The sequence below is a fragment of the Monodon monoceros genome, unplaced genomic scaffold (assembly GCF_005190385.1).
Source record: "Monodon monoceros isolate NGI ecotype Baffin Bay Population unplaced genomic scaffold, NGI_Narwhal_1 Super_Scaffold_12, whole genome shotgun sequence".
In the NCBI taxonomy this organism is placed as follows: Eukaryota; Metazoa; Chordata; class Mammalia; order Artiodactyla; family Monodontidae; genus Monodon; species Monodon monoceros.
The window spans coordinates 166,281,425-166,302,470 of record NW_021703768.1 but is presented as its reverse complement, the minus strand read 5'-3'; the positions used below and the strand labels follow the sequence as shown (position 1 = coordinate 166,302,470).

Genomic DNA, 21,046 nt, shown 5'->3' with positions numbered 1-21,046 from the left:
ATGTTGACTTCTACCTGGGTTAAGGAGTGACACCATGAAGATCCACAATGAGATATTCCTTTGAAATAATATGATTCCCAAAATCTGCTGTCATCAAACAGAGTCTTTCAAATACAAACAAGTGTAAAAGGATATCATGTCCACTACAATGGGACACCACTTTGCACCCACTAGGATGGCTATTATAAAAACAAAACAAAACAAACGCAGAAAATAACAAGTGTTGAAGAAGATGTGGAGAAATTGGAACCCTTGTGCACTGCTGGTTAGAATGTAAAGTGGTGCAGCTGCAGTGGAAAACAGTCTGGCAGTTCTTAAATATACAATTACCATGTGATCCAGCAATTCCACTCTTGCGTATATACCCCAAACAACTGAAAGCAAGGCCTCAAACAGATATTTGCGCAGATATTAGCATCATTATTCACAATAGCCAAAAGGTGGAAACAACCAAATGTCCCACAATGAACGGATAAACAAAATGTGGTCCATCTATATGATGGAATATTATTCAGCCATAAAAAAGAAGCAAATTCTGACACATGCTACAACATGGGTGAACCTTGAAAACATTATATTAAGTGAAATAAGCCAGTCACAAATGGACAAATATTGTATAATTCCACTTATATGAGGTACTTAGAGCAGTCAAATTCATAAAGACAGAAAGTAGGATGGTGGTTACCAGAGGCCAGGGGAGTGGGGAATGGGGAGTTAGTGTTTAATGGGGAGTTAGTGTTCAGTTTAGGAAGATGAAAAAGTTCTGGAGATGGATGGTGGTGACGGTTGCACAATGATGTAAATGTACTTAATGCCACTGAACTGTACACTTAAAAATGGTAAAGTGGTAAATTTTATGTTATGTATGTTTTATCACAATAAAAAATGTTCCAACTGTGTGTGTGGGGAAATATCACGTCCTTACAGCATTTGGGTGAAACGAATGTAGGTTTAAAATTGAATTTCTCTTTCAGTCACCAGATAACTACTGGAGGCTGGCACCACACCCATAGCCTTATATGTAAGAACTCACACAGTCTTCAATAACCGTGGGCTAAGTGTTGTCACTGTCCCCAAGTCACAGAGAAGGACTGGGGACAGAGTAAGTTTCAGTCACATGCTAGGGTCATGGAGCCAGAGGTAAAGTGGAATTCAGACCCTTTCACTGCTCTCTGCCACCGTCCATGTCAAGTACACGTCAATCTTGCACCAAAACCGTGTTCAGAAAGAAACATACTTTTGTACCACATACGTGCTTTCCACAAGCCCCAGCATAACTCAAGTGCTATGCTCCAAAGTGACACACAACATTCAAATAATTGATCTCAAGAGACCAACTCACTCTGGACTTCCCTGGTGGAGCAGTGGTTAAGAATCCGCCTGTCAATGCAGGGAACACGGGTTTGAGCCCTGGTCCGGGAAGATCCCACATGCCGCGGGGCAAGTAAGCCCGTGAGCCACAACTACTGAGCCTGCGCTCTAGAGCCCGTGAGCCACAACTACTGAGCCCACGTGCCACAACTACTGAAGCCCTTGCACCTAGAGCCCGTGCTCCACAACAAGAGAAGCCACCGCAATGAGAAGCCCGCACACTGCAATGAAGAGTAGCCCCCCGCTCGCTGCAACTAGAGAAAGCCCGCCACAGCAACAAAGACCCAATGCAGCCAAAAACAAAAAGAGAGACACCAACTCACTCTAAGAAATGAAGTGACAACCCTTCTCTGATGATTTTTGTTTAAATGATGTCTTCACCATATTTGTGGCTTCTCTTGTAAACCATCTTCAAATTGCTATTAACCTTGACCAAGTGATCAAGGTCAGTGGCCCTATTAGTGATAGGACTTACTGACAGCACATACCTCCGACACAATGCACTGAGAAGGACACAACGTTGCTTCTGTGCGATTCCTGCCACAGATGCACAACCTCAGTCTAATTATGAAGAAACAACGGACGAACCACACTGAGGGACTCTATAAAATAACTGAGCAGGTCTCAGCAAAAGTATGAAAGCCATGGATGATGAGGAACAATGGAGGAAACTTCATAGATTGGTGGTGACTAAGGAGACACGATGACTAAATGCAGTGTGGGATCCTGGACCAGAAAAAGGGCATTTAGGACACAACCTGGGGAAATTCAAATGGGACCTGTTGCTCAGTTACAGAGCATTGTACCAACATCAATTTCCTGGTTTAATCACTGCACTATGGTTCTGAAGGTGTTGCCATTAGAAGAAGCTGGGAGAAGGGTATACTCTCTGTACTAATTTTTCTTCCTTCTTTTTAAAAAATTAATTAATTAATTGAATAATTTTTGGCCGCGTTGGGTCTTTGTTGCTGCACGTGGGCTTTCTCTAGTTGCGGTGAGTGGGGGCTACTCTTCATTACGGTGCACGGGCTTCTCATTGCAGTGGCTTCTCTTGCTGTGGAGCACGGGCTCTAGGTGCGAGGGCTTCAGTAGTTGTGGCTCACGGGCTCTAGAGCGCAGGCTAGATTTTGATTATGATTCTACTTTCCTAATTCTGTCATCTCAGGTCCTTTTGTAAAACAACTGAATGCCACAATGCCTCTGAGGTCTTGCACCTAGAGTGCAGCTGCTCATTACTCACTGGCAACAGTATTTCTCTAGTTACAAACTGCAAAATAAATGAGTGTGATACACCGGAAAGCAGGGCTCTGACAAAGCAGAAATGTACCAGCTGAACCATCGCTGCCAGAGAGGGATGTGACGAGCAAGATGGCCCACGACGCACGTTAGGGCTGAGCCAGGACCAGAGGTGTGAGGTTGTTGTGGTCCTGGTGCCACACAAGACGTGTCTTCTCAGCGGCCTACCTGCCTTTTCCTTGATCTCACAGAGCACACTGAAGAGAGCAGGCTTCATCTGATGACAATTCAGAGCATGCTTTCTGAAAGAGAGGTGACAGAGGAGCAGGTGAGAAAGAGAAGAGTCATTCTGTGCATGAGAGTAATGATCCTCTACTGAGTCTGCCAGGTCTGTTGAAAAACCCTCTTATGAAAGGACAGAACCATAGCATTTCAAATGATCGAGCTTCAAAATTGTCCACACAGCTAAGAACTGGGTCAACAGGTTTTCCTTCTTCTAATCCACCATTGCTTGTTCTATTCATGAAACGTTGAAAGTTTTCTACTGTGGTTATATTGTAGTTGTGTACTTCAAAAAGAACATCAGGATTAATGTTCCTCAAAGTATGTTCTGCTGCTTGAACTTTACTTAATCCTGCTTGATGAGGTTGGAAGAAAAGTCTATTCATATTGGCCAGTTCCACCTTGTCATAGTCAAAGAGTAGCAACTTACCAATGCCACATCTTGTCAGCATTTCAGCAGTCACACTGCCAACTCCACCAACACCTACTATTGCTACAGCAAAGGTACGGATTTTCTCATAGTAGCTTACAATTCCCATTCGTTTCAATGCCATCAGGCGGCGTCTCCACCGCTCCTGTGGGCCTCTCAGCCCAAACTGCATTTTAAAAAGATCACTGTGGCTGCTCTCTGGAGACTGGGCTGGAAGGCAAATATGGAGCCAAGGATACCAATCTGGAGGCTATTACAGCTGGAATAGTCCAGAAATGCTGTTGGCTTAGAGTTATGGTAGTAGACATAAAAAGTAGATAGATCTTTGGTTTGGGGAACAGAATCAACAGGACCTCCTGATAAACTGGTGTAGGGTTTTAGGGAAAGAGGAGGTTCTAGGATAACTACTAGCTTTAGGTCTGAGCAACTGCATGGATGGAAATATCATCAACTTCAACAGGGGAGACTGGAGGGCAGCAGGTTTGGGGGAGGAGGGTCTGGAAAGGAGGGTTGTACTTTGATCAGGTTTCACCTGAGATCCCTATAAGCTATCGAAGAGGAGGTATCAGGTAGGCAGCTGGCACATGGACATGGACTCAAGGCTGGAGATAAACAATATAAAGATGGAGTCCTGGGCATAGAGATGGCACTTTAAGCCACAAGACTTGAGGGAATCACTATAGGACAATGTAGACAGAGAGCGGCCCAGGCCCCAGGCTTAGGCATCTGTACTTGTAGAGGTCAAGCAGATGATAAAATCCTGCAGAAGAGACTGGGACCCAAACTGCCAGTGGGGAGGGACCAAAAACAGTTTCAAAGAGAGAAGAGTAATCTGTGAGAAATGCTTCTGAGAGGTGAAGTGGGAGAAGAGACCTTGGATTTAGCAACATGGAGGTCACTGGTGACTCAGCAGAGTGAGAAGGTTGGGAGAAGGTGGGTGGAGGTGGGAGAGGAAGTGGAAGTAGCAACCACAAACTCTTTGACACTTGATCCCGAAAGAAAGTAAAGAAATGTAGCAAGTGCTAAAAGAAAGGGTGTGTATTAATCATGTTTAAAATTTTATATCTTTTATGATGCTTTGACATCCTGGGGCAGGGAGAGACTGCCCTTCCCAGGGCTAACTAAATCCAGATATAGCAAACAACTTGCCTGAGAGTGTGCCTTTCATATGCAAACTCAAATCCAAAGGCCACACTCCCAATACCTCTTTTATCTAACTCTCAGCACCAGTCAACATGCCTACACACCCCCCCCACACCCCCACACCCCTGCCCCACTTTCCTGGTGGCACAGTGGTTAAGAATCCACCTGCCAATGCAGGGGTCACGGGTTCGAGTCCTGGTCCAGGAAGATCCCACATGCTGTGGAGCAACTAAACCTGTAAGCCACAACTACTGAGCCCGTGTGCCACAACTACTGAAGCCCGCGTGCCTAGAGCCCGCGCTCCTCAGCAAGAGAAGCCACGGCACTGAGAAGCCTGTGCACTGCAACAAAGAGTAGCCACCCACTCACCGCAACTAGAGAAAGCCCACGCGCAGCAACAAAGACCCAATGCAACCCAAAATAAATAATAAACAAAGAAATAAATTTAAAAAAGAATACAAGGAAAGAGAATGAAGTCGGCTGCTCTGCTTCTTAAAGGGGATTCTAGGAATGATTATTCCCAGGTCAGTTTCCTGCCTATAAAACATCTTACTTTAGATACAGTATAAAGCACCTTTGAATGAATACAAAGTAACTTCACAGAATGTTTTTGTGGTTTATTATGAAAAGTAAACAAATGTCTAACCTTTAAGCATGTTCTTGGCCTAGAGGTGATCAAGCGGCTGACAGCAAACCATCAGTGATTACATAAAGTAGGACAGACTACATCATTCATCAAAGGGGATGAACTAATTTCTGTGACAGACACATCCTAAGGTGACCCCCACTGAGTATAATCCTGTCTCCTTGAGATTGGGCAGAATCTGTGACTTGCAAAGCGGCAAAAGTGATGGTATATAGTCTCGCCTGTGGTTATGTTACATTATGACTCCACCTTAGTGGACTGGGGAACGTCACCTGCTGCCCTTGAGGCCAGCTGCCATGTTGTGAGAGGGTCGGTAATGGGGAACCGCAGGCAGCCTATTGAAGCTGAGAGCAGACCCCCCAGCTGACAGCCAGCAAGAAAACAAGAACTTCAGTCCTGCAACTGCAAGCAACGGTTCTGCCAACAACCCTACGAGACTGGAAGATGATCCTGAGCTTCAGATAGGAACACAGATCAGCCAACACCTTGACCGAAGCCTTGTGAGACCCTGAGCAGAGGACCCAGCTCAGCTGTGCCCAGATTCCTGCCTGTGGAAACTGAGATCAGTTTTAACTGTTTTAAGCTGTTAGGTTTGTGGTAATTTGTTACATAGTGACAGATAGCTGAGATAACTGAACAGATTGTAAGGCAGTGAATGGGGACTGTGGGGAGAAAAAGAAGGTCTGTGCTCGCACCTTTGGCAAGTACATGGCATGTTCTATGCAACCAAGTATCTGCATTAAAACAAAACAAAATGTTAATGTTTATGAAGAAGCAAAATTCCAATGAATGAGAAATCATAAATCTTTTAAATAAATAAAAGAAACTTCCGAGGATAATCTAAATTAAAAAACAAATCTGCGAATATCCTTTCAAAACCAATGCTAAACAAAACCAATCTGTAACAAAACTATTGAGAGTCACATAGAATCATGCCAGAAAATGAAAGCATACAGCTTTATCATCCTCCAACCCCACTTATTCAATATTTATAGGACAAACATTTATTGAGGCACTAGTATATACCGGTCACTGTATAAGGAGAAAGGAATGTGGGAATGAATAGAACGTAAGTCACATCCTGGCTTCTACCAACAGTGTACTGTAGCTTCTAATTTTAGCTGTAATTTACTTTTCCAAATTATGGAAAAATCTGCTTCCCTGAACAAGGTATTATTTTATTATATTTATTTATTTTGGAGGTATTTATTTATTTACTTATTTTTTACTGAAGTATAGTTGACTTACGTTACATTAGTTTCAGGTGTACACCATAGTAATTCAATATTTGTATAGCTTATACTCCAAACAAAGTTATTATAAAATATTGACTATATTCCCTGTGCTGTACATTACATCCTTGTAACTTATTTATTTTTTACCTAGTAGTTTGTACCTTTTAAGCCCCTTCACCTATTTAGCCTCTCCCCCAGCCCTCTCCCTCTGGCAACCACTAGTTTGTTCTCTGTATCTGTGAGAGATTTCTTTTCTGTTTGTTTGCTTGTTTCATTTTTTAGATTTCACGTATCAGTGAAAACATACACTATTTGTCTTTTTCTATCTGACTTATTTCCTGAGCAAGGTATCATTTTAAATTACTGAGGAATTTGATTTAGAGATATATTCAGAGATCTTATCCTTTAGAATAAGATACTTTTGAAAAAGCTTCCCTGAGAGCGACAATGATTCTAATACCTCAACAAAAGATGAAATCAAATCCCCTTAATTATTCTCATTTCTAGAAGGATTGTTTTAGCTGACAAATCCAGTCACCTCCTGGAGACAGACCTAGGAAAAGAAAAAAAATTAGAAGCCATGTTTCCAACCCTGAGGAAATCAAATCTTGATGGAAAACCTAGAAATTCACAGAGGATGCCAAGCTCCAGAAAGGAATGCAGCCCAGGAGACAGATGCCCTGGCATTTTAAAATAAGCTTCTTTGTAAAAGTAAAACTGGGGAGAATCAAACTGTTGTGGGTACCATCAGTCATCTGTAGAGTCATTCTAAAAGCAAACCTACAAACAATGAAACAAAAACAGCTAAGTAAATGGGGGTTGAGAATACGTACTGATACCCAAATTCAACCATAGAAATTATTACAGTTATTTTAGCAAAAGGAAGCCTTGGATCAGGAGGCAGTTTTGGCAACAGGAAACGAGGATAATTATTTAATACAACACAAGAAAAACTCTGCAGGACTTGAATGAAATGCAACCTTTAAATGGAATAAATTTAAGTCTGTGAAAATCTCATTATGATGTCCTTATTTCCTAATTTGCCCATGGATTGGTCACAATCAACACTATTGTTAAATTTCTTACTCAAAACCACAGAGAGATGAAAATCTCTCTCCTGAGCAAAAGGTGAAATGGCTTCTCACTGCCTGCTCCAAAAAACTCAAACCACTTAGCAAGACATTCGAGGCTCTTCACCAGAGTCCTGCTGACCTTCTCCCTCCTCCGGACTTGGGGAAGTCCTACTCCTCTGTCTAGTCCAAGACTCTAATGGGTTGGCCTGTCCTAGCCTGGATTTCTTACTCCCTCCTTTCTTCCGTTTAAAGCATTTACCACGCCTGGCCCGGGCATGATGAAGGCCTCAACTTACTCATTTCAGAAATTCCAGGCCAGCACCATACTTGGCACACTAACTGAGCAAAGATTTGTTGAACTGAACTGAAGGAAAGGTAGAGGCTAGAGATGTGACACTAGCAGAGTAGAAACGAAGAGTTTGAAAGCAGAGCTCTGACGTCTCTAGACTTAAGTGGGGCAAGTGGAGAATCAAAAACTAGGGTGAGAACTGCTAGGTTCCACAGCCAAAGAAGGGAGCAGAAGCCAGAGGCACACAGGGCTCGGCTGGGGTCCCCTCTTTTTGGTCTCGGTTCTAGGGCCGAGCCCACACGGGGCACTCATCCACTCTAGGAATGAAGGGAAAATATTAAGGGGTTTAATAGTGCATCATGACAAGAGAGACAATCAAAAGGGATTTTGGGCTTCCCTGGTGGCACAGTGGTTGAGAGTCCGCCTGCCGATGTACGGGACACGGGTTCGTGCCCTGGTCTGGGAAGATCCCACATGCTGCGGAGCAGCTGGGCCCATGAGCCATGGCCGCTGAGTCTGCGTGTCCGGAGCCTGTGCTCCACAATGGGAGAGGCCACAAGAGTGAGAGGCCCGTGTATAGCAAAAAAACAAGGGATTTTGCTGTGATCCTAGATAGCTTCAGGAAATTGTTTTAAAACCAACAAAATCGGGACTTCCCTGGTGGCGCAGTGGTTAAGAATCTGCCTGCCAATGCAGGGGAGATGGGTTCGATCCCTGGTCTGGGAAGATCCCACATGCTGTGGAGCAACTAAGCCTGTGAGCCACAACTGCTGAGCCCGCGTGCCACAACTACTGAAGCCCACGTGCCTAAAGCCTGTGCTCCGCAAGAGAAGCCACTGCAATGAGAAGACCGCGCACCGCAATGAAGAGTAGTCCCTGCTCAATGCAACTAGAGAAAGCCCGCATGCAGTAATGAAGACCCAATGCAGCAAAAAGTAAAGTAAAATAAAATAAAATAAAATCCAACTCTTAGGAAAAGCACACCAAGGACAGCAAGACTTTCCTTTGGCACTAGACAAAGCCAAGCTAAGCATGTTAACCCAGGAGCAGAGCTAAAACCTGCAAGCAGTCTAAGAACACAGACTGCCAGGCACCAAGTTCACTGGTATCTACAGAACCTCCTTAAGGGCGATGAAAAAGAAAATCTCAGCTCTGAAATTTTACTTCCCGGCTTTGGACTAATAGATCCTCTCATGCTAATGCTATCTGGCTTTAGGAAATTGCAAACCATAAATTCCTCTTCTGACCCCTTGCATTCTTTGATGGGCGTGCTGAAAGCTCAATGCTTTCTGACATGCATTAATGTACATACTTCTAGAGGTCTGTGTTTCCATATTTAGTATCCCAGAGGTACCAAGACGAGGGGCACACCATTCACTTGACAGTACATGCCTTGCCATTTGAGTAAGTTTTAAGGATAGTCAAACTTACGTCATCATCTCCTTTTAATATTCGGAATTTAATCCATATTCCAGGTAAAGTCTGCAGAAATACTGGAGGAATGAAGAAAGTCATGCAAATTTTGACTAGTAGAAAATACCTAACAAGTCATATATGTAAAAATCAAATTTAAAAAAGTTCAGAGAAATCTTTTCTTCCTAAGGAGAGCTATGGAGGCCCTAATTACAGTGTCTGTTATGTTGCCCAAAGGCCAACCTCTAAATATACTCTTTTTAGTTTCAGGTTCACCACTGCATATGCCATATAGCTTACTCTTAACACATGTATAATAGTGACCATTCTCCATCATATTTTTATTCATTATATGTAAAGTTTTTTTGCCCTAAAAACCTTATTACCATTCCCCAATGATCATTTTCTATTACACTCAAGTTCTACAAACTAACGCAAAGTTGAGCTATGGTTTTATAGACCATGTAAAGGAAATATAGAAACAACCCTGGGACTTCTAAAACTTGACTTCCTTAGACTGAAAATGTAAACAGATCCTGAAACAACAAGGTCCCATGGCTCCAGATCAAATGTTTCATCTAGAGAAAAAAAAATCAACTGTTTTCTGATTTTTATTTGTTCATTTCTAATTTTCTTTCTATATTAAATAGACAAAACAATGCTAATATGTGACCCTTGTGATTAATTTAAAATCCCTTATGCCCACAAACACAACTTAGGCTCAAAAATAATTTCCATTTGTCAGATTAACCATCTACTAGGTAAAATGATTCATGAAAATTGAAATAAATGACACGCTATCATCTCCACTCTTGAGAGTCTGACCTCTCCAAGTATGGTCTGAGATCAGCGGCATTGGCACCCTTGGGAGGTGGTTAGAAATGTGGACTCTTGGGCCCCACTGAGACCTGCTACATCAGAACCTGTGCAATAACATTTCTGCAGAGATCTGCTGCAGGTCCAGCTAAGAGAAGCATTGCTCTAGAACACTGCTGTCCAGAATTTTCTGCCATGATGGAAATGTTCTCTACCTGCATTAAGATGGTAGTCACATGGCTACTGAGTACTTGAGAGGTAGCTAGTGTGACTGAGGAACGAAATGTCTGATTTAATTTTATTTTTTAAAACATTTATTTATTTATTTATTTAGGCTGTGTCTTAGTTTGACCCGTCTTAGCTGCGGCATGCAGGATCTTCGTTGCGGCATGCAGGATCTTTAGTTGTGGAAAGCAGACTTCTTAGTTGCGCCATGCATGCAGGATCTAGTTCCCCGACCAGGGACTGAACCCGGGCCCCCTGCATTGGGAGTGCAGAGTCTTACCCACTGGACCACCAGGGAAGTCCCTGAATGTTTAATTTAATTAATTTATTTATTTGTGGTTGCGCTGGGTCTTTGTTGCTGCACGCAGGCTTTCTCTAGTTGTGGTGAACAGGGGCTGCTCTTCGTTTTGGTGAGCGGGCTTCTCACTGCTGTGACTTCTTTCTTTTTTTTTTTGCGGTACGCGGGCCTCTCACTGTTGTGGCCTATCCCATTGTGGAGCATAGGCTCCGGACACGCAGGCTCAGCGGCCATGGCTGACGGGCCCAGCCGCTCCGCGGCATGCGGGATACTCCTGGACCGGGCCACGAACCTGCGTCCCCCGCATCGGCAGGCGGACTCCCAATGACTGCGCCACCAGGGAAGCCTGGCGTGACTTCTTTAGCTGCGGAGCACGGGCTCTAGGCGTGCGGGCTTCAGTAGTTGCAGCACACGGGCTCAGTAGTTTAGGCAAGTGGCCCTAGAGAGCACGGGCTTCAGTAGCGGTGCGTGGGCTCAGTTATTGCGGCGTGCAGGCTCTAGGGCATGTGGGCTTCAGTAGTTGTGGCTCGCGGGCTCTAGAGCGCAGGCTCAGTAGTTGTGGCGTACAGTCTTAGCTGCTCCGCAGCATGTGGGATTTTCCTGGACCAGGGATCAAACCCGTGTCCTCTGCATTGGCAGGCAGATTCTTAACCACTGCACCACCAAGGAAGTTCCCTGAATGTTTATTTTAATTCATTTTAATTTACAGAGACACATGGCAAGTGGCTACCTCATTGGACAGTGTAGCTCTCTAGAGCATCTTCATGCCCTTGCAAGCAAAAGGTCAAGAACTGACCACAACAGCTAAATCTGCCAATCTGGCAGCACAACCCACCTGTCGTTCCAACATGCAGAATGACTTGAAGGGCCAGTCCTCTTCAGCTGCCTCTTCCAGAACATCAGGTCTGGAGCCCAGGTCTCCAGGACGACATTGTTGACCATTCTGCTTCCTTTTAAAATCAGGTTTCCAAAACTCACCCCTCAGCCTTCCCAGCTCTAGAGTTTTCACACTGACTTGTTAGGAATCTCACGACTAGACAAAAAAGTGAGTCCACCACTGACGAGGGGCAGCTTCCAGGCCCCAGGACACCTGAGGCCTGAGGATTCTCAAAGGTGTGGTACACAAGCACCCTGTCAGGGGGCATGGTTAGGAGGGGACCCAGAGATTGCACCAGGTTTTCAAAGGGGCCGATGATTCAAACACTGGTTAACAACTCTGGGAGGGGGAAGAACTTTGGAACCTGAGAGTCCTGACAGAGGAGCCCTCAACCCTAGTCTGATAACCTTATAAACCCTTCATAAAGGTATTCAAAAGAAGCAAAGGAAACAAATCTACATAAACTTCAACATGTTGTCAAATTTATTATTATAAAAACTAAGGCTACACATGATAGAGTGACATACTCAGAAAATCCTTGGCAAACAAGAGAAAATTTCCTGCCTTCCCGGTCCCATATAAGAAATGAATGAGAACGTGATCAGTGGAAGATCCAACTCAGAAAACACAAAAACTGTCCCTCTCTAGGAAAAGCTCAGGGTGTCACCAAAGAAGTTCAGAAGATCATTCAAGAAGACTAGTTACCTATCACACAGGGAATTTCCAGCTGACGTGGGCTGAATTTCAACCAAGACAGTGCATTCCAAACTCCCCAGTGTCCCTCTACTATCTGTGTAGCCAGAAGGAAGAACAATACACAGTTCACTATTTGAAGACTATTTAGCTATAGTAACAAAATGAATTACACCCAAGTATGTGGAGCTGCCTTCCTAATAACGTAGAAAGGTGTAAGAAAGAATCCAGTAGGTGTGCTTCCCTTCTTTAAGCACACGGTGACAAAGCAGGTTGAGAAGGCCTCAAATCTGAGATGAAAAATTCTTTTCTTGCAAGCCAGTTGAGCTAAATTGACTCCAGGGGCTCTTAAGGGGTCGGCAGCGCACAGAGATGAAACCGTTCTCTCTTGTTTCAGAGAGAGGGCAGGGTCAGAAGGACCTCACCAGTTGAAGTGAAGCCAAAGGCCAGGGAAGCCAAAGGGCTCACCCAGTTGGCTGATCAGGAAAGACACAATCTGCTTCCCTGCCCAAGCTGATAATCTACCAGGCAGCAAGGCTTACTATGAGGAAAAGACCCACCCAAGCTGTGTTTTCTCCAGAGTGGAGTAAGTGGCCCGCCCACTTGAGGACTGAAGACTGGTGTCTGGACTTGGGTGACTTTTAGGGCCTTGAATTTATCTAAAGGCTACGCAAGGAGTGGGGCAGATGTGAAGCTTCCAAAGTCTCAAAATAAAAGCTCCAGGGATCTTTCTACCTCAGGAAGAAACCAGGAATCTGCTACCTAACAGCTACGTTGTAAGGGAAGTGTAATGACCCCCTGTTCAGTTTCTTAGCCTTGAAAGAAAAACAACTCTCTCTGAGAACAGCAAGAAGAGGTGACTGACTGCATTCCATTCTAAGCCTACCTAGGGGAGTCTAGAATCTCAAGAGATCGTTACAAGAAAAAAGTAGCAGCCTTGGGGCAGTGCAGGGTGACACACGCCTGAGGAAGGCCACATCTGAGCAGAGTTCGCTCCTTCAGCAGCTCCTGGCCTAGAACAGAAGGAACACAGGTAGCTCCACAAGCACCCAAAGCACTGCTTCTGTGGTTCCTGGGTGTGAAGAGCCCGTTTTCCCCCTTCCCTAGCTCCTACCAATCCTTCCAGAATCTAAGTGCCACAAAACTTTACTGAACGCTAGGTGCCAGGCATTGTGCACAGCCCTGGGAATACAAAGGAAAGTACAACAATGCCCTTGCTCTCACACTGGCTTAGCGGAGAAGGCATCACAGAAGGGCGCCCTCTCCCGGCCCAGCTCTTTTGTGCCAGGAATTATCTCTACTCAGCACACTCCTATTATGATGACTGTTTATGAGTTAAGTTTCCCACACACCTTCCTTCTGAATGAGCTCTGAAAGGGCAGAGAACATCTTAGCCATCTTGGTTTCTGTAGCACCTAGCACAATGCTCCAGTGGTGTGCGGTGGGGTTATGTGTGTGTGACACTCTTAACTTCCCAGATAGAGGCCATGAAAACTGTGGAAAGAGTCGACATTCCACAAGAAGCAAAGGCAAGAAAGTTTGAAGAATAAATGCCTGCCATATCCACCTTTTACTTGCCTCCTCCTTTCCTGGGGCTGCTGTTCACCTGGCTTTGTAACCCCTCCTCACTAGAAGGTTCTAGGCACTGCACAGTCCACACCACTACACCCTGGTCCCATCCACAGGGACCATCCCTTACCCCCAAACAAGTCCCATTCAACAAGACCTCATCCTCCAAAAGGATGTCATTCTGTGCTTTGCTACCTTCTAACAATTCAGGCAGGCCCCAAACACAATGGGCTGCCTTGTGAAGCACATTTTACCAATCCTGGCTCACTGACAAGTGGTGGGTGGAGGTTAAGTGGGACAGGTGGTCTTAAAACCACTGTGATTTTCCCACTGCAACTGAAATAAAATCCAAACTCTTTCCTGAGACTTGGCCCCATGTGATCCTGGTTCCAGACTCTCTCTGCTGTACTGGGGACTTTCAGTCCCTGGCTCTGCATTCTTCCTGCCCTTTCCCACCTTCGGGCCTCTAAAGGTGCTGTGCCCTCTCCTGGCTTCCCACAGCTTGCCATCTCTTTACTTACAGCTTTTAGCGCAACTTATACCTAGTTTTGCTACTTACTTTCTCTCCCTCAAACCATGAGCTTGAGATCAGTGACTACGTCAGCACCCACACATAGTGTCTAATAAACATTCGCCAAATTAATAAAAAAGGGGGTCCTCTGTCCCCCTCCAGCTCCCCCACTAACCTTTTTTCTGGATGCTTCCCGAATCAAATCACACCATCTCTTCATTCCCGAGTCCCATTTCCCACAACTCATTCTCCATTACCTGCCCCCAGAACTTCCCATCCTCATACATACCACTGATCCATTTAGTTGTCCATCCTTCACAAATCCCGTGTGCACCCATCTCTCAGCCCTTACACCCCCCCAACACTCCTCTTCCCCCTTACATCCATAAACCCTGAAACCACCTTTCACCATAAACCTCTCCATCCACAAACTCCCCTTAAACCCATCCCTCTCACCCCAAGATGAGCTCCTAAAACCCAGCACCCACAGCTTAGCGCCATAAGCCCCCTTTCAATCCGTTCCATTTTAACCCCAAACATCCTTTCGGCCTCAGAACCCCCCTTCAGTCCTCCTCAAACCCCCCGCCCCCGATCTGCCCTCTCCCTCTCCGCCCAGACTCACCACCCCATCTCTCACCCTGCACCCTCCTCACCCCTCACGCCCCCAGCCGCCCCGGCCCTGGCCCCTCGGCCCGCCCCCTTCACTGAAGCGACTTTGGGTGGCCCCCGCCGAGTCCGCGCCAGCACCTGGCCTGCGCCTCGTCCAGGCTCTGGTCGGTGATGGCCATGATCTGCAGGACGTCGTCCGTGTCGGAGCCCGGTGGGGGCCGGGGCGGTGAGCGGCGCGGGTCAGCGGGGCGGCAGCACGGGGTGTCCATGAGCGGCGAGGCCTGGCGGGCGCTCAACCAAGGAGCAGCCGAGCCTGGAGAGCTCGCGCGGACGTCGTAGCCAACCGCCGCCGTCTGTGCGCGCACCACGCGCGCCCCCGGGCCCCGCCCCCCTCCGCCTACGGCCAACCGCCGCCAGCCAGGCGACCGCGCCCCGCCCAGGGACACGCCCTACTATCTCCGTCAGCCAACCGCCGCCGCGCGGGCCGCCGTGCCTCGCCCACAGGCAGGCCCCTAAAAGCCCCTCCTATCTGCCTAGGACTCTGTTGGGGGTTGCTGAGGCAACGGCGCTTTCTACCCCTACCCTCCTCCAGCCGGTGAGGGCAAGGCCGGCTTTGCTCTGCTTCAGAAACCGCATCTCCCACATCTCCACCTCCCTCAACCATTCCTACTCTGAGACACTTTACACCGCACACGTCCTTAGAGCGCTCCCTTCTCAGAGAGCCCGCACATCTCTTCAAGAGTCCCCACTCCTCAGGCACCTCACTTCACAGAGCCAATCCCCACCCCCAGCCCCCACTCTTCCTCATAGTCTCCCATGTCTCAGAGCATCCCACTCCTCGGGGACCTACACATCTCAGAGTCTTAACTTCTCAGAGCACTGCACTCTTCCTCCAAGCCACCCCTTGCTTCTCAGACCCTCCCTAGCCTCTCAGAACCCCATCAACACCCCTACCCCCATTCATCTCCAGAAGCCCGGAGCCCCAGACCCCTGCTCCCCTCAGCCTCAGTGCCAGCAGGTGGGTCACTTGGGCTCCCGGCCTCCCAGTTCCCCCTCCCCCCACCTCTAATATTCCATAGGGGGTACAGGTACGTGTGGTGATGGTGGTTGGAAGGTCAAAACTGAGTGATTTTCTCAGTTGCAGAAATCACTTCTATTCACCTTTCAAGGTCCAGCTTATTAAGAGTGACCTTGCTTTATTCATTCTTTTGCTTTACAGCATTCCGCTAGCACGTGAAGGATGCTTTCTGAGGACCTACTCTGTGATGCACCCCCAAATCAGAGCGAATCTTCACAGGCCTTTGTTTCTAGCTGCTAGGACTCCTGGCATCAGAGGGTTCTTGTGCGAGAGAAAAGGATTTATTCTCGGACATAAATCACTTCTCCAAAGTCATGGGACCTCCTAGAGCCTGTTTGCAATGGGGACAGACCCCAGACGAGGCTCATAAAGGGACCTCAACCTCCTGGGAACCCTTCAGGACAGGGCCCATCTTCTTCACATTGCTGCTGGAGAGGAAATGCAAACACCAACTGGTCTGATTAGATTCGGGCACTCCAAAGGGAATGGAAATGAATGATGTAGGCTAGTGTAAGAACAGCCTGGAAAGCTCCTTGATGAAGGAAACCTGACACTTGGCCCCAGTAACAGGAAGTACTAGAACATGTGGGGACCATGGAGAGCTGGTACCCTGTACAAAAGGTCAGCCACTACTAGTGCAGCACCACACAGGAGGTCTGAAAAGTAGTGGGTAACTTTGGTATCCTTCAGAGAACAGTGGTGGGGAGATGGGTTGAGAGCTTCAGGGACCATCTGAGACAAAAACCTTAAGTCACCTGGTGGAGAGGAGAGACCTACAGAGAGGGAAAAACTGATGGGACAAGATCCCGAAGGAGACCAGAAGAGTGTGGGTTAGAACCTGGAAGATGCTGATGCAAGAGCAGCCAGCTCAGAGCAGGTGAAACAGAGCTACCTTTGGAGACCATCAGGGGTTCCCACCCCATAGGAATGGCTGGCTGCCTTTACCCAAAGTGATACTTTTGTCCAAAAGGCCTAGAGCTCCCTGGAGACAAGGACTATGTCCCCATCCACGTGGCTGGGTGCTGGCCTAGGTCATCACTTCTGAGATTCAGGCCCCAGGCTCAAGGAGCCACACTGCCTACCTTGGACCCTGGAGAAGTACCTGGCACCCCAGTTTGTTCTTGCCTCCTCACAGAGCTGTTGTAGGGCAGGGAGAATTTTCCCAAAGGGAAACTCAGCCCCAGTTAATGTAGAAGGATCTACACATTTTTGGTTCTTTGGCAATGCATGCTTTAGTAGTTTAAGAATTCAGCCTCTGATGGGAGGCCTGGGTTCAAAATCTGGCTAGGTGTGTAAGCAGAGAGAATCCAGATCCTGGTTTACGCCGTGTCTAGCACAGTGCCTCTATGTATCTGAGAGGGGACTCATCATGGGTCTGGCACATCTGAGACCACAGGGTGAAGTGGGGAAAGCCAGGCTGAGCTTGTGACCAACTCCGGACTTTGTGGAAATCCGAAGTCCTTTCCTCAGGGGTCTCTCTAGTCCCTCGATGTATCTCTGTGCCCTTTTGAAACTATGTAACCATGGGCCAAATTTCGATCTCTCTGAGCCACTGTCCTCACATGAAAATATATATAATACCTATGCCACAAGATGCAGGTGGTGATTAAATAATGCACCTAAAACGCTTATCAGTGTGCCAGGCACATCAGAGAAGCTTGAGAAATGGCAACTCTAAAATCCTGCATTCTGGTCCATGGACCCCACTACCCCAAGCCCACAGGTGTGCACGTAGGTGATGGAGTGGGCAGTGGGATGGACACACCTGACTATTAACAATCTGGACTCAGACAAGGGGGCAGGCAGGTGAGAGAAGCCTCACACAGGCCACAGACTACTCTGGGCTCCAGAGAATGGAGACAGAGAGGCAGGTGGCAAGATGAAGGCAGGGAAAGAGGTGGAGGAGACAGAGGCAAAAGGGAACAACAAGAGAGACGGAGCAACAGCCATGCAGAGACCAAAGGGGAATGGGAACAGGGCCCAGGAGATGCCACGTTGAAGGATCCCAGCTCAGCCTGAGCTGAGGTGGACAATTCTGGGACATAGGGACAGACAGATAAGCTGACAACAGAAAAGGCTTTGGAGACCTCGGAGCGGAAAGGTTTACTCTTTATAGACCCCCTCCTTGTAGACCCCCTTAATTCTTGTGGGGATAGGCAAGACCACTGGAGGCTGCCAGAGGCCATAAACCTTTCCCAGCTCACGCTCAGCACTCCTCAGTCTGTGGCCCTAAACAATCAGCCTCAGGCAGATGGGGCGCCCATGGTCCATCCTTGTTACCCTGTTGCACTGGGCAGCGTGGCCTGAGGGGGCCCTAATCTCTCCCACCTTTATTACCCACGCCACCGTGGACGAGGAAGCCAGTCCACAGGGCTTGCCAGGCATGTGCAGTAAAAACAGAAAAGTGTCCGTTAAAAAGCCCTGCAACCTGAGATGACTGAAGAGCCAGATTCCTGCACCTCGTTCAACTCTCTCCCAGGTGCTTAGATGACCCCAACCTACAGGCCCTGAGATGGGCACAGTTGTCTGCCTGGGTAGGGCTGGCAGTGGTTTCATGCCAAGCCAGACTGAGGGTCTGCCTTTAAGTCTGGCCCGCAGATTGGGTAGAGCCGGGCGCACCCACAAGTGGCCAGGGGCAGAGCTCTGGCATTTGCTGTACCCTGCTGAAGTCCAAGGTTAGCTAAAGGGTGGAGTCCATCAGGGAATGGCCATTCTCAGGAAGCATGATGCGAGTGCTAGGGCCTGTCTGGGTGGAGGGTGTGTAGCGAACAGACTTGTGGGTGGACCGGCGAAGGCACAGACAGCAGAGGAGGTGGCGGAAGGTGCGGCGCATCTCAGCATCTCGGCATGAGTACACCACGGCGTTGACCAGCGAGTTGGCCTCGGCTAAGAGTAGGAAATATTTCTCCACAGCCAGGACGTTGCAGGACTTGCAGCCCAGACCATCCAGAAGCAGCACCACCTGGCCCGGTGTCCAGCAGACCACAAACGCCCCTGCGGGATGGAGCCTGATGTGAGCAGGGCCAGCTGTTGCAATGGCTCAGAACTGGAGGAGTCTCCAGAGCTTGGGCGACAGCTGTGCAGTTTGTAGGGAAGAGCTGCCTGTCTTGCTGCCTTTGCAGCATGATGGGGCAGAACTGCTAAGAGGGGAAACCTTTCTCTGATTGTCTGCCAGAGGAAAGCCCTTCCTAACTGGTACACGGTGGACAGGACCCTGGACATTTCTACATAGAGATTTGTTCTTTGGGGGAAAGGTCACTGTGGGACCGAACGATTACTCGGTGGCGGAAAAGGAATGATTAGGAAGAGTTGCTCTTTGTTTTTTGGGGGTGGTGTGTGCACCTCCCCTGCTCAGACCATTCTACATTCAACCGCCAGACCTCATTACTCCTGGCTAAGAACTCTTAAGGGCTTCCCATGGAACTCAGAACAAAATATGACTCCTGTCTGTGCCTTTTGAGGCTGTGCTGACCTTCTCTTCCTGCGGACCAGTCACGTGGGCCTTCTCCCCTCTTTGGAGACACTGGGCTGGTCCTGTTTGGGGCTGTCACCTTCTGTTCCCTCTGCCTGGAACTCTTGCCTTGCCTCTGCTCAGGTGGCACCTCCTTGGAGAACATTCCCCACCCAGATCATCCCCTCCCATCATGCTCTATCAGTCTCGCAGGAGTTGGGAAGTAGGGTGCCACTCACCCAGGATGATGACAACAGTCTTGACCAGGCTGAGCGTGGTTTCACGGTAGTGGGGGTGGCAGCTGACATGCTCTGCCATGCGCTGCACCCGCCGCCTCACATAGAAGAAAATGCGAGTGTAGACAGCCACCATGAGCAGGAAGACGAGCAGGCTGGACAGGGCCCAGACGGCCAGGTAGGAGCGGCTGAGCAGGGGGGCCATGCGCGAGCAGCGGTCCAGGGCGCAGAGGCAGTGCCAGGAGTGGGCGGGCAGCAGCCCCAGGCCCAGCGCGGCCACCCACACGCCCACGATGAGCATGATGACCCGGCCTCGGGGCAGGCGGCTGTGCAGCTGCACGGCCATCACACTGCGGTGCCGCTCCACGGCGATGGCCAGGAGTGTGGCCACGGACGCCGTCAGGCTCGTGTCCAACAGGCCCTGCCGCAAGAACCAGCCCTGAAGTGAGAGCCGGGCTGTGCGCGGGCCTGTGTGGAACATGAGGAAGAGGTAGGCTACACCGGCAAAGAGGTCAGCTGCGGCCAGGTTGCCAAGCAGGTAGTAAATGGGCTGGTGGAAGCGACGGTTGGAGGCGATGGCCGCGATGACCAGCAGGTTGGTCAGCAGCACCAGCACGCTGACAGTCAGCCCCAGTGCCACCACAACCACATCTTTGGGCCGCCAGTGGGAGCTGAGCTCCTTGCCGCTGTTGTTGTAGAAGAAGCCGATGGTCTCATTGTAGTAGCACTGGCCCATGGTGACCATCTGGGGGCACAGAGGGAAAGGTCAGTACAGAAGGTCCTTGTTGGAAGGACAGAGAAGGGAGCAGCAGCCAGAGGGAGGATTAGGACAGGAAGGGCAAGGGTCTCAAACTCAGATGCATGAGGGCAAAGTGGTAGTGGTAGGGGCCAGGGTGACCTGGAAAAGCAAGTCTGTGAGTTCGGGGGTGGGGTGGGCAAGTTGTTGCTTAATTACTAATAAGACTCTTAGAAGGGTATCTCCCAAATCAAACGACTGGGTGGTTTTGTTTTTAACCTAAAGAATCAAAACAAAACTCATTTGCCCACGCGGTGCCAACCTGGGACCAATCTGTGTGTGTGTGTGGCGGGGGGGGGGTCGGTTAGGGCAGGACAAAGAGGTGTGGGCTGTGAAAGCAGGCAAGGGAGGGTCAGTTTGGTGTTGGGGTCAGTGCAGGGAGCGGAGCCCATGGGGCGTGTGTGCGCAGGGTGGGGCCACTGCTAGGACCTTGCAGGAGGTCGGTGCTGGGACGTGGAAGTGACTCGGGCAATCAGATTGGGGGCAGTGAGGCAGCCCCACAAGTTGGGCGGCGGGCTCTGGGCGCGAGCGCTCCCGAAGCAGGCGGGGGATCGGGCCGTTTCGAGTGGGACAAAAGGGGCGGTCAGGAAGGCGGCAGCAGGCCGGGCCTCTGGGGGCCCCCAGGCTAGGGGAGGAAGAGGAGGAGGTAGGAGAGGAGGGGGCGGCGCCCGGGCCCCGCAGCACGTGCCGCGCCCTCCCCAGGCCCCGCGCCCACCCTCCCCCGTCCTCGCGGGTCTCACCTGAGCCGCCCGTCACGCCGCAGACAGGG

At 48.8% G+C, this 21,046-nt stretch overlaps 2 protein-coding genes across 2 annotated transcripts in view; both read right to left on the bottom strand.

Annotated features, from left to right (window-relative positions):
* PBX4 (PBX homeobox 4) overlaps nucleotides 1–15,380 on the bottom strand; it is a 38,306-nt gene extending 22,926 nt beyond the window's left edge. The window contains 3 exon segments of the mRNA XM_029216886.1: nucleotides 2,836–2,909; nucleotides 14,855–15,113; nucleotides 15,299–15,380. Of these exon segments, the coding sequence (XP_029072719.1) occupies nucleotides 2,836–2,909; nucleotides 14,855–15,113; nucleotides 15,299–15,380 (415 nt within the window).
* A 2,530-nt stretch (nucleotides 15,381–17,910) lies between these two features.
* On the bottom strand, nucleotides 17,911–20,231 carry LPAR2 (lysophosphatidic acid receptor 2). The gene is made up of 2 exons (XM_029218515.1): nucleotides 19,485–20,231; nucleotides 17,911–18,788 (listed from the first exon to the last, which is right to left on the bottom strand). The coding sequence occupies exons 1-2, from the start codon at nucleotides 20,224–20,226 to the stop codon at nucleotides 18,475–18,477; spliced, it is 1,056 nt and encodes a 351-aa protein (XP_029074348.1). The 5' UTR covers nucleotides 20,227–20,231; the 3' UTR covers nucleotides 17,911–18,474.
* Nucleotides 20,232–21,046: the final 815 nt, after the last annotated feature.

Excerpts from the sequence above, each read along its gene's own strand:
- LPAR2 (XM_029218515.1), bottom strand. The coding sequence starts at position 20,226 with ATGGTCACCATGGGCCAGTGCTACTACAATGAGACCATCGGCTTCTTC. Across the intron at positions 18,789-19,484 it reads GACTGTTGTCATCATCCTGG|GGGCGTTTGTGGTCTGCTGG; the intron begins GTGAGTGGCACC and ends TCCATCCCGCAG.